The following is a 14,377-nucleotide window of genomic DNA, read 5'->3' as shown; positions in this document are numbered from 1 at the left end:
GATGACATCATTCACAAACTGCACACACAGTAACTTGCTACAGTAGGTAGTGGAACTGTGAGGAACCACAAAGGGGTCGGTCAGTTGTCTAGAACAGCTATGTATGTCCCCTGTACAGTATGTATATTAATATCACCCCACATTTTGCCCAAATATGGAGTATGTATGTGCTGTATGTGCTATTATGTATTATGTGTGTCTCCCCCCTCCCCCCCCCCCCACATTTTACCCATATACACTGACTCTGAATTAGGTTTATCCGTCACTTCATCACAGGTTTACAGGTGTAAAGCCCCCCCACCCCTACTGTATATCCCCTGTTTGCCCAAATATGGAGTACTTTATAGTATGTCCCCCCCTTGATGGAAACAAGTCCCCAGGAAATGTTTGTGTTATCATATTAGCCCAAGTGTTTTTACTGTACTTCCATGCTGTTTACATCTTTGTATAAATCAATCAAAAACAGCATCTTCATCACGATCAACTGGGAACAGTCTGTTGTAGCAGCTTGAGTTGGGGTTTGCGAAGTGTCTGTAAGGGTCTTTTGGGATCGGCAACAGGCACAACCAACAGAAGTACTTCCAACAGGACGTACATGTCATCTTGTTGCAGCCCTCTTGTTTCTGTATATTTACCCCACAGTATGGGCATGGTTTACAGTTCTCATCTAACCATTCTGCGCTTAAGGAGTCTTCCAGCATTTTCTGGATGGCCCTCTTCCCAAAGCGCTTCTCCAATAATTTCTTTCCCTCCTCACTGGTTGACAGATACTCATCCGTCAGTTCACGCAACTGATCTGCAGGGATTCTGCACCTGGCCATGGCGTGGTACGCCAGCTTGCAGCAGACACAGAAGGCGTAGCAACAATTGGAACAGATGGCCATAATTCTGTCTGGCTCCATCAAGACGGCGGTGGCACAGGACTTTCGGGGGCAGTACACCACATCTTCCATTTGGTCCAGGCTGGACTGCAGCAGCAAACGTTCGTAACGTGCAAATAGCTCCTCGTCCACCAGCTGTTTGACCTGCAAAGGTGTAGCAACAGAGGAACATTTTGGTGTGGGACAGCTAAGGCACTGTACGTTACCATCCTGTATCTGGATTTGGAAGTACTCGGTCATGCAGGCCTTGCAGAAGACGTGCTGACACTCCTTGAAGCACAGACAGACAGAGCCCAGCTTCTCCGTGAAACAGATGGTGCAGCAGAACACTTTGCCATCGAACACGTTCTGCCGCTGTGCCTCATCAAAGTCCAGCAGCTGAGGTAGGATGTCGCCGTGTGGGACCATGGTTGGCATGGCTCGAGAGTCCGGCTGAAGTGAGAGCTTCCTTAATAGTTTCTCTTCTACTACTTCCTTTTCAGAAGATTTACTGGAGCCCTTCACGGAGACTTTGCTTTCCCTGACAATCTCCAGAGGGGACTGTATTCCCAGGAAGTCCAGTGCCTCCTCCTTGAGAAATTGGAACCAGGTGAAGAGGACCACAGAGCCCTGGTTCTCCTCCCACAGCTCGTCCAGGCGTCTGCACAGGGAGCTCATCTGTGCTCTGGTCAGCCATGTGGTACTGAGTGTGAAACGTGGTGAGGAGAAAGATGGGTACTCTGGAGGAAGCTGGAAGTTCAGGGTAAGAAGTGGTAGGAAGGAAATATTGTACTCAGACTCTGTTCCTTTAACAACAATTTTGAAATCTGGAGGCAGTTCCGAGCAAATGTGCATCTCTCCCCCCTGGGCCGAACCGTCCCTGTGGAACTCATCATCATCATAGATACTTGCTAGAGCAAGCAGTTCATGTTGCTGGGACTCTACGTCTTCAGACATTGACATTCATTGCACGGCCTAACTGACCGAAGACAACCGGAGCTCTGAAGAGAACCAAAGTGAAGTGTGATGTATATGGATAGCTTTCTCAGCTAATCACAATGCAAGGTTGTCATAACTACCTGACATATACTGATGTCACTTTATCATGTGTTTTTGTACCCATCTATCTGTGTCCATTTTATGTAGTTCATTGATCCATGCCCAAATACAGAGTCCAGGCTATTATGTCAGTACTTTTACACAATTTTGTTGACATCAGGGTACTTCATGGGGATTTACGGATTCGTCATTGTTTTTGGTGATCAGCTGCTCCACCCAACTTCCCCTTATACATGCATACACATACTGTATATACCATACATGTGTTTACATACAAATAGTTCCACACAGCTCCAGATTGGCCTCCAAGTACTGATATGTCTTATTATTGATGACATCATTCACAAACTGCACACACAGTAACTCGCTATCATTAGGCAGAATGTCTCATTTCAAGTTTTCAAATGTATAAAATATTTGGAAAATAGCAGATCTACAAGCTCACATTGTGAGCTTGTATTGTAGAGCTTTCTAGGCAATTATCAAATGGCCGAAATGTATATGACACTGGTTTGTGTATGTTTTGTAATAATCCAAATCTACAAAGTAACTTGTAACTAAAGTTTTCAAATAAATGTAGTGAAGTAAAAGTACAATATTTGTGTCGCGCGTGCAGACTCGGCCCCCAGCCTGGTACGCTAGTCAAAATATGGCCCTTGAGGAAAATTAATTGGGGAACCCTGATGTAGGCTATAGTAGGAGTAAACGTATTGGGAATTGGAAATGCTCAAGTAAAGTACAAATACCTCAAATTTATAAGTACAGTTCTTAAGTAAATGTACTTAATTACTTTACACCACTGGACAAGAAATAACTCACATAAAGTGTCTTCTCAGAGATCACTAAAGACAGCTTAGTAAAGGAGGTAATGGCATTTGTGTTTCATCAGGAAGATGATTTGCATATATAGAGGAGACTATGTTTGAAGGACACACTTCAGTGCTCAGGGAGAGTTTATAGCTCTGCAAGTTGAACCCTTGAAGGTGAAGCGACAAGCGTGTTACTCGGGACAATTTCAAAATCATGTGTTTTACTATCATCTTCATCTTGACATGTGCTCTCTGCATTCAAGGTAACATTGACACAAACATTTTCACGAATTCTCTTTATTTATCTATTCTAAAATTTAAATTTCAGATTTTTTTTAAATTGTTGTAAATGTGTTTGTTTGCAGAAACATTGGGCCAGGTCACCGTGACTCAGACTCCTTCAGTGAAATCTGTTGTAGGAGACTCAGTGAGTCTAGCATGCATAGTGAGTAGTAGTACTAGTTATTTATCCTGGTACCAACAGAAACCTGGAGAAGCTCCTAAACTCCTTATTTATCAAACAAGCAATCGTCACTCAGGAACTCCATCCAGGTTTAGTGGTAGTGGATCTAGGACTGACTTCACTCTGGCCATCAGTGGAGTCCAGGCTGAAGATAAAGGTGTTTACTACTGCATGAGTCACCAGTGTCCTAGTAGCTGTCTGTTCACACAGTGATACAGAGTCGTACAAAAACCTTGCTCAATAAAAGAGGAAGTGACTGGAATATCTCAATGAGATATTAACACACTCATGTAAATAAATTAGGACTGTCAAATTATTTGAAGAAATGATCAGGTTAATCACATCTTAAAAAATGTATCATGATTTATCACCATTCGAACTATGTCCAAAATTTTCCATGTTTTTCTGTATATTGTTGTGGGAATGGAAAGTTCCAAAAGAATAAATGACAGAAGCCGGATATATACATTTTTCATACGTATGTACATTATGTTTTATTCTTTATAACAAATCCAGTGTGGCAGGATGGTGTCTCTCTGTCTCTCACCCTAATTCATTTAACAATTTCAGTTAATTAAACATCTACTGAGGCATGAACTTGGACACATCATCAGTGTTGTAAACCTGAGATCATTGGGTGTTTCTGGGTCTTACAACAGACACCCTCCGCCAGGCGACCCGACCAAAGCTGATCATACCCTGTGTCCAAGTGACATGCTACAGCTCCCACTGTCTCCTGCAAGACTAAGAGACAGTCAATGGGGAAGATGGCTGTTGAGATGTTGGCGACACTAAGACACTCCTGATGCTGTGGAAGTGTCCAGGCCTGGCTCCTCCTTCGTCTGATCAGAAGTGCAGAATTTAATTTCACTCAGTTAACTCAGTTATTTTGACAGTCATGAATGTTATACTGATAAAAAGTGAACGTTAAATGAGGTAGGAATTTTACAACATCTTGGATACAGCCTGTGTTTGGATGACACGATGTCAAGTTATACTTTGAAGAACAGTTATATGAGTTCATTCACTATACACAGTTATACTGTACATTTACACACACACACACACATGCACGCACACATACACACACACACACACACACACACACACACACACACACTTATTTAGTATTATATCTAATTATATTATTATTACCATTATTATTATATTCAAATATTTACTGCAAGATCAAGTTAATCAAAACACATTATAGAGATTGTGTTAATAATTATACCTAATTTACCTTTCAGTTATGATTATGAGTATTGAGTGCTTCATATTCTATCACATTAATGTTTTCTCATAATTAGCCTATATTGATTGTGACAGGTTCCATCGAGTTGTTCAAGTCACTTCCTCTTTTGTTGAGGGAGGTTTTTGTACGACTCTGTATCACTGTGTCGACGACCACACACCGTTGAAGTTTAATACTGCGCTCATGCAGTAGTAAACACCTTTATCTGCAGCCTGGACTCCACTGATGGTCAGAGTGAAGTCAGTCCCAGATCCACTACCACTAAACCTGGATGGAGTTCCTGACTGAAGGGTATTTGTGTAATAAATGAGGAGTTTGGGAGCTTCTCCAGACTTTTGTTGGTACCAGGACAAATAAGTAGTACTACTTGGTCTGCATGCTAGACTCACAGAGTCTCCTACATTAGCAGTTTTCACTGAAGGAGTCTGAGTCACAGTGACCTGGGACCATGTTCCTGCAAACAAATGAAATATTTATATTTCAGACAGTATTTTATATTCCAATCACATATATGTTTTTAAGCATGATATCCTTTATACCTTTTTTATAAAAATAAAAAAATCCATAACGTCAGTCATCCAAACAGTATTGAATTCCATGCATCGGAATTATGTGAAGATTATTTTGATTTAATAAAATGTTTGAGATAAAACAAACAGCTAAAATCAACGTTTATATCGGATTCAGAGATTTATAAATATTTGAGTCTTACCATGAATGCAGATAGCACATGTCAAGATGAAGATGCTGGTCAAAGACATGGTTTTGGGAGTTATTGTTATGCAGAACACGCTTCAGTCATGAAGGGTTCAACTTGCAGGTCTATAAACTCTCCCTGAGCACTGAAGTGTGTCCTTGAAACATAAAGTCTCCTCATATATGCAAAACATCTTCCTGAAGAAACTCAACTGCTATTAACTCCATTACTACAGTGGTACATGGTCAGCCATGTTACACCCATTTCTTTGACTGAAAGAAGAATAAATTGGTGTCTAATTAGATTCATATGGAAGTTATTAGTTATCTTATTTCAGCTTTGAGGGTGTGTGTGTAAACACAAACATTGTCCTAACACAAACATTGAATGCCATTGATAATGAATGGCCTGTTTTGAGTGTTTGTGTAAACAAACATAACATAAACACTGAAGACAAAATTGGCCGGAATGAGATGTACTGTATGATGTTTGATGATAAGAGCGCCCCTCACTTCACAAGGGTGTGATTTTTTTTAAACTAACAGGCTTAATGCAACACATCTCAAAGTTTTATTTACTGTCTTCTCATAACATTGATAATATATTGGAAAAACACGATGACCAAAAAATACTACAAAGATGGGTGGACAGATTTAAAGAAATGGTATCAACGAAATGCTATACAGTAGTTGTTGAAACAAATTATACTAACACAGGGAAGTTATGCAGTGCAGCTAGTGCTCTTCTAAACACTCAAGGATGCTTTACAAGGATGACTATGATGAGTACAAATTAATTACAGAAATTAATGTCAAAATATGAATATGAGGGAGGCTGCTGGAGGAGTTAGGAAAGATATTATCCAGTGCCTTAAAAGACGTTGGTGAGAAGGAATTTTAAGTGTATCTTGTTTGGTATTGTTTGAGATATCAATTATGATATTTTCTGTTGAATTTTCCTTGTTATGGACACTTACTGCTGTTAAATGTACGTATTATTATTATTTTTTTTTTCTGTACATTTTTATCCCACGATTTTGTAACCCAGTTTTCTTTTCACCCAGTGCCAATTATCTAATGTAATCCTGGGCGCTACACTTCCTCTGCCAACCTGGGGGGGCAGCGGACTGACCTCATGCCTCCTTCTATGCATGAGGAGTCCAAACTGCTTCTTTTCACCTGACAGAGGGGAATTTCCCCGGCCGGACGTAGCGCATGGAAGGGACACGTTATTCCGACCAGTTCCTTTCCCCTCCATCAGGCGCCCCGGCTGGCCAGGGGGAGGTAGTTTTAGAGACCAGGATTGGTCATAAATGTATGTAGAAGAAGAAATATAGAATGTTACTATGAGTAATGTTAGTATATAATTGAACCTATACTTCATGTAATAACTGTTTTTCTCATGGTAATGGCAGATGAGGTTCTTCAGGAAGATGATTTGCATAGAGAGTTTGAAGGACACACTCCAGTGCTCAGGGAAGGTTTATAGTTCGGTAAGTCGAGCCCTTCACGAATGAAGCTGGTTCCTTGTGACAATACCTATCAAAATGTGTTTGACCATCATCTTCAGCTTGACATTCGCTTTCTGCATTCAAGGTAACTGACAGTCTGACACATTCATAAATCTCCTACCCTGATCTAAATGGTTTGGCTTTAGCTAGAATAGATATTTCCATACTGTCTGCTTATATGTTTTGTTTGTTTGTTTGTTTGTTTGCTTGCAGAAATATGGGGCCAGGTTACTGTGACTCAGACTCCTTCAGTGAAATCTGTTAATGTAGGAGACTTTGTGAGTCTAGCCTGCAGACCAAGTACTACTCCTTATGGAGGTAATTATTTATCCTGGTACCAACAGAAACCTGGAGAAGCTCCTAAACTCCTAATTTATTTATTAAGCAATCGTCAGTCAGAAACTCCATCCAGGTTTAGTGGTAGTGGATCTGGGACTGACTTCACTCTGACCATCAGTGGAGTCCAGGCTGAAGACAAAGGTGTTTACTACTGTCAGACTTATCACAGTGGACCAGTGTCCACACAGTGATACAGAGTCGTACAAAAACCTCCCTCAATAAAAGAGGAAGTGACTGGAACAACTCAACAAGTGGGACATAACAGCACTGACAATTGACATCACATTACCAACCTTCTTAAGAGCAATCGCAACTGGAAAAACAAGGATGAGGAGGTTTTACAGATTACATTTTGATAGAGAGCTGAAGGAAAAGTGTCCCTTTCCTTACCTAACCCTGAATCTGGGATTGGATTCTACACTGGATTTACCAAAGCTACTACAAGGAACCCAGACCTAGTTATCTTTGCTATCGTATCAAGCAAGGATCAGCAGAGGATTTGGTATGTTATTGGTCCTGTCAATTGGAGCCAATATGGATGGAGTTTGATCATAGCCTGGCCTATAACAACTTTTATTCAGGATGGAGAATGGACCAGGAACCCAGATGTTTCCCATTTGGTTTGATGATGCTGGGGTGTTTTTCCCCAGTCTGAATACTCCTGGATGAGACTGAATTTGGATGTCTGGATAAAACACTTGAGGTGTCTACAGTGCACACTTCTGCATTTCTCAGATTCTTAGCAGCATTTTTCCACCGTTTTCTGCAAAAAACGTGTCCAGTCTGTACCAGTCAGGACTTTTAAAGCATTTTTGTGAACCTGGACAACATGCTGCTGAGGCCTCCTGAATTTCCTTGAATTTATCATCAACATTTTTTAATTTAGGTCTTGGAACACAATTAGAACATTAGAATAATATTCTCAATGAACATCCTCCACAAGGAAATCCTGGCGCTCAAGTTGCGCTGTGTTTATAACAATACGTTTGCTGTGTATTATGAATAGGCTACACATCATGACATGATCTTTTACATTATGAAGTATTTCACTGACTGTGTGAAAACTGAACAGTCATACAGTATGTATTTACAAAATAATAGAATCAGTAATAAGTAAAATTTCAGGTATGGTTCCTTATTAAAGTGTCAGTAAGCCCTTACAGTACTGTGGAGCCGTTCACTACATTGTGAGTGAGTGAAGTGAAACCATTCATGTGGAAAGGAGGTTTTTGTACGAGGATTTAACCAGACTGTATCACTGTGGTGGACTTTCGGTGGAGGCACCAGACTCATCATCAAGAGTAAGTACTGACTGATTTTGACTCCATTTATCTTCACCGTTTCTTGAAGTGACCTGTGTTAGAATTTGTTCTAAAAGTGTGACTGAAGGAATTCGTTCCAAAAGTTATTTGTTTATATATTTTTTTGAAGAAAATTGGGATGACATTCATGACTTACTGTCTTACAATACGATATTATAATTAAGGAAATTATTATATTGCATTTATATTACATTACTTCATTTAATATAAAATCCATAATATATGGCCTATACCACTCTAAAATAGTTTGAAATTGAAATATTATGAGTTAAGTAATTAATCAGTAATAACCTGCTCAGTACATTGTGAAATATTACATAGCATGGCATACGTTACATTAGGCCTACTGTAGCATTACATATTTACTGCAGTATTTTTACTATTTACTGGTCTGTCATTATATATCAGAAACAATACAGTCATGTGCAGTAGATGCATGTGTTACTATATAGATATAGTACCATATTGAATTAAACTGTATCTTATGGTCTATTTTATTTTTAACGGTCTTATAATCTGTTCATGTTCAACGGTATGCTCTAAATCACTGTTTCCCAAACAGTGGATCGGGACGCAATTGTGGGTTGTGAGTCGTGACCCTATTTTTTGTGGGTCACGAGTAAATAACCAGAGTTTATATCTTGTATAAGCAATTTTCCAAAAGACTTTCATGAATAAAATAATTAAATAATTAAAAGAAAGACCATAAATTCCACAATGGTAATTAACTTTTAGACTTTTCTCACTTTGTGTAGTATTATACTGTTGTGATTCTATGCTAGTTTGATGTACAAAGTCAATTGAAATGGATCAAATTGATTATTTTCTGTACAGCGGGTGACTTGGCCAGCCCCTCTGTCTCTCTGCATCCTCCGTCATCTGAGCAGCTCTCTGCTGGGGACTCAGCCACCCTGGCATGCCTGCTCAGTGGCTACAACCCCCCGGGTGCCCAGGTGAGCTGGGAGGTGGACGGGAAGGAGGTGACGGACGGGGTCCTGACCTCAGAGGAGGTGGAGAAGAACAGCCATTACGGCCGCAGCAGCACCCTGACCCTGAGCAAGGCACTCTGGGAGCAGGGGGAGGTGTTCACCTGCAAGGTGAACCATGAAGGAAATACACAGCCCACTGAAATCGCCAGGACACAGTGTGGGAAGTAGATAAGACGTGCATGCAGCGCTTCTGAAAACATATAACTTTATGGATCACGAAAAGTCTAATCAAATCATATGATGTTAGTTAATGTCATTAGTACTTTCACGTTTAGGAAACTAATGACACTCAATAGACTGTCTGCATTGTTCAGAAATCAATAAAAACTAAGACAAAAACAACAGGATTGTGTTGTTTAAAGAATGTCATTGTTTGTCATTAACGTACACTTACAGTGAGATGCTCTGACTACCGGCTTTGCTCAATGCTTGTGAAAATGACTGGCCTTTATAAATAAAAAGCAAATAAAAAAAAATGTTGATGAAGTCAGCTTTTTGCCATTCATATTTATTTACATATATAGAGATACTCAACTGAATGTATGACTACTTCGTTTAGGGTTTATAGAAGACAAATACAATTATATATAAATGATAAATGTGGGATGAGGCAGAAGAAAATTAAGTTTCATATAGCTATATAATTCGTTGATCTGCAATTTTCACAATAAATTGGGGATGCCAGGGTTAATGTCATGGTTTAATATGGAGCATTATTTGAATAGACATTTGGTCATACATTAAATATAGTCGGTTAGATTGTAAATATCCTTATTGTTCTAATGGGATTGACAAAGCTGTAATCTCATTCCAGGCAGATAAACATAATTTCATGGGAATACTAGATTTCCTATACCACACACATTCAAGACACAATATATTAAATACACACAATAGTCCTGTATTCAAGTTGTTCTTTGTCAGTAACCTGTCAATCAGAACATGGTGTGACCCACTTCTGCATGGGTCCCAACTCCCAACCGACACAGGGTGATAACAAACCATGCAGTATTATTAATAGAATGTTTCATGTGTTTGCAAATACAGTGTAAGCCTCTGAGGGATAGTTGAACATCTGGGAACAGTGATGCTCCATTGTGGTCAGCAGCTCAAACCACTGCCCCATGACTATGTAAATCAAACCACTACAGTACCATCCCAGGCCATGACGGTATGTAAATCAAAGACTAAAGGGGAAATACTGCATACCGGCAATTCGATAATTTATGTGTTTCCTCTATCTGTTGAAGTCTCTTGTGGATCTGTTCTGCTCAGGAGGTGAGCAGAAACTAAGATGCAAATCTTAGTTTCAGTCCCCTGGGACAGCCACAGTTAGCACAGTTTCAATTTCCATTGAGCAGATGTTGCTGTAGACTTTGCTATGATTTATAAATTATACTGTACTCGCACTTAATAGCCTACTATTGTCATTATATTTTTCTGTGAATCAATTCACTTGAGTTTAGCAGTAAGCAACATTCTTGTTAATGCAAGTCAGAGGACTTTCACTTGACACGGTTAAATTATCAGCTATTACCCATAGACTGTAAACTATTACCATAACCTGTCATAACTCATTCTATCAAATATCAATGGCCGGTGCATGGTGGGGCCGAATTTGGATAAAAAAGTAAATGACAGAATGCCACGTGATAATTAATTTATTACATAACATAACCTTATTCACGAATAGAAAATACCATTTGATCAACATCTAAATATATTAGCATTACGATGAACAAAGAACTGGAATCCCCAAGAAAGTAAGACGTTCATTCTCAATGGCAAATTTCATGGTGGATGTAATTAATTTTAGTTCTTTGCCAATAAAGCATATCCACTAAGAGAGCATGTCATACAGAATGTATCTATTTTGTTAGTAGCCTGCCCTATAGTATAATTAATGCTTGTTTATTTTCCTATTAATTTTTTTTATTTATTATATTTTATTGACAAATGAGATTTCATAAACATGGTGAGCACTACAGCAAGTTCTTTTTTTTCTCCTTTCTTTCACAAGACAACACAAATACACAAAGGTTGCTCACAAGCACGTTTTTCAAATAGTACTGTCGCCCCCAAATCCCGCTCGCCCTGGGTCAAATCTGATGACCCACGTATTGATATCCCTGTTACTGAACAAACTCTCTATGGTTACTATTAGAATATTATAGAGCTTTAACTTGTTTGGATTAATCCAAAACAATATCACAAGTTACCCTACTTTTAATTAAAGGCCATCTGGATTTGGTGTCTAGGACTGCGGTCTAGTGTCCTAACACAAGATGGCAGCAAGATATTGCAAAAAAATAAAATAATCTCTGTACTGTTTGAGAGCTGAGGAGAGTGTACAATAAAATATACACTCTCTATATCTGATGATGTCAATGTTGTTGATTGGTAACATTTCTTGTCTGGTCTTTATCTTCCAATTATTACATCCTAGTCTTAACTGGTCTCAATGATGTCGTACCTCTACAGTCATCTCCTACATCTCACTGTGTTCGTTCTTTAGTTCTTTCTTTCTTTCTTTCTTTCTTTCTTGTGGGTACAATGAGCGGATGGTCATACCCTGGTGGTGGCAAGTTACCTCCATGACTTTGGTCACATGCCCCATTTATTAACTTCCCTTTGTGGCTGACTGGAGGCGGCAGCACAATCGACAGATTGTCCTGAGTGTGTGGATGGTTTGGAGGGTTGTGAGTGTATGTGTGTGTGTGTGTGTGGGGGGGGGGGGGTCCCCCTCATTTAATCTGCCATTACACGCATGAGATTAGTTGGCCTGCTTGTTGCTACGACTGCTTGACCAGACCACACCACTTGACCACAGACATCATCACAGGAGAACACTCACTCACTGGTCTCCTATATCCACCATGGCCTGCTTAGACCTGATTCTTGACTACGATGTTCGGACACATGTAAACAATTAATAGCCATCATATCAGATACACACAGAAGGAAACAATCACACCCGTGTGAAGTTAGGGGTGCTTTACCAACATCACATATGACATATGCCGGTATATGACATCAATTTAGCATCACAAAATAGCAGTTTATAAGAATCGTGGTCCCTTATTGGCAGAGGTGGCGTTTTTAATGTTGTCTAGACAAGACAAACATTAAACCTGTGTATAGGAGGTCAAAAATAGAAAAAGAAGAAGTTCTGCTTGTGGTGATGCAGACGAGAAAATATCCATTTTTGCCCTGAGTCCCTAATGCTCATTCTGGAGCTACAGCATGAGTGTAGGGATGTAATAATAATAAAGATGTATGTATTTATTGAGCAAGGCAACAGAGAATACAATACACACTCACACTGTAGGCTAGTCTGTCTGTCTGTCTGTCTGTCTGTCTGTCTGTCTTTGACCCTCTCTCCCTATCCACGTATACACACACACATTATATTCGTACTCATTCTGGAACAGCTACAGTACATTTTTGTACATGGGGAGAGAGAGAGTGCTGCAACATTAGCTTCATTATCTCACATCTGTTCTTCATGTTTCAGGATCTGTTCAAAAAGCCCATAAAGTAGACGTACATGCTGTATACAAAGAGGATGGTGTGTCTGCCAAGAAATACACACACGCGCGCGCACGCACACACGCACGCGCACACACACACACACACACACACACACACACACACACACACACACACACACACACACACACACACACACACACACACACACACACACACACACACACAAAACAAAAAAATACATTACCTGTAGGCTGTCAATGATCTATGTCTCCACTTTTTTCTTCATTCAGTCATTTTTTGGGTCCAGCACCGTATTCTGAAACTGGGATGTGCATATCGTTTTCCTTCTTTACAAATGATCTATGTCTACACACAATACAGTGGGCTCTATTTTCGTCCATGCTAAACCCCTTAACCCTAAACTTCTTTGCCTTTTTTACTATTTTGAAAAACATTTTTAAATAGTTCAATTAGCCGATCTACATCGGCACGTTGTGAGCTTGTAGATTGGGTATTTTAAGTATTCAAAAACGTATTTCAAAATAGTAAAGAAAAGGCAAAGAAGTTTAGGGATAAGTGGTTTAACTGATTGTCAGACTCTGAGGGCTCCATTTTTGTCACCACTAAACCCCTTATCCCTAAACTTATTTGCCTTTTTTTTACTATTTTGTGAAACATTTTTGAATAGTTAAAATGGCCAGTCTACAAGCTCACAGCGTGTCAATGTAGATTGGCTACTTGAACTATTCAAAAATGTTTTTCAAAATAGTAAAAAAAGGCAAAGAAGTTTAGGGATAAGGGGTTTAGCGGTGACGAAAATGGAGCCCTGAGAGTCTGAACCAGTGCACTCAGTCGAGTGGGCGGGGTCTATGGGCTGGAAACCAGGCTAGGTTTAGCATGGACGAAAAACATGTACCGGTATTTGAGACTTTTCCTCTCTTCTGCATACAATAAACACACACACACACGCACACGCACGCACACGCACACGCACGCACACACACGCACGCACACACACACACACACACACACACACACACACACACACACACACACACACACACACACACACACACACACACACACACACACACACACACACACACACACACACACACACACACACACACACACACACACAAAACAAAAAAATACATTACCTGTAGGCTGTCAATGATCTATGTCTCCACTTTTTTCTTCATTCAGTCATTTTTTGGGTCCAGCACCGTATTCTGAAACTGGGATGTGCATATCGTTTTCCTTCTTTACAAATGATCTATGTCTACACACAATACAGTGGGCTCTATTTTCGTCCATGCTAAACCCCTTAACCCTAAACTTCTTTGCCTTTTTTACTATTTTGAAAAACATTTTTAAATAGTTCAATTAGCCGATCTACATCGGCACGTTGTGAGCTTGTAGATTGGGTATTTTAAGTATTCAAAAACGTATTTCAAAATAGTAAAGAAAAGGCAAAGAAGTTTAGGGATAAGTGGTTTAACTGATTGTCAGACTCTGAGGGCTCCATTTTTGTCACCACTAAACCCCTTATCCCTAAACTTATTTGCCTTTTTTTTACTAT

At 39.7% G+C, this 14,377-nt stretch overlaps 1 protein-coding gene and 1 gene segment (V, D, J or C); one reads left to right on the top strand and one right to left on the bottom strand.

Annotated features, from left to right (window-relative positions):
• Positions 1–452: 452 nt before the first annotated feature.
• Positions 453–1,817, bottom strand: LOC310866954 (E3 ubiquitin-protein ligase RNF14-like; the record flags this gene model as incomplete). Its single annotated transcript, XM_083776748.1, has 1 exon — positions 453–1,817. The coding sequence occupies one exon, from the start codon at positions 1,815–1,817 to the stop codon at positions 453–455; it is 1,365 nt and encodes a 454-aa protein (XP_083632874.1).
• Positions 1,818–6,557: 4,740 nt separating this feature from the next.
• Positions 6,558–9,633, top strand: LOC310866953 (immunoglobulin lambda constant 7-like). The segment is given in 3 exons: positions 6,558–6,635; positions 8,215–8,293; positions 9,149–9,633.
• Positions 9,634–14,377: the final 4,744 nt, after the last annotated feature.

This window comes from Protomyctophum parallelum (assembly GCF_964188405.1).
Source record: "Protomyctophum parallelum genome assembly, chromosome: 11".
NCBI classification, from domain to species: Eukaryota; Metazoa; Chordata; class Actinopteri; order Myctophiformes; family Myctophidae; genus Protomyctophum; species Protomyctophum parallelum.
The sequence above is the reverse complement of the archived record's forward strand: the minus strand, read 5'-3'. Positions and strand labels throughout refer to the sequence as shown.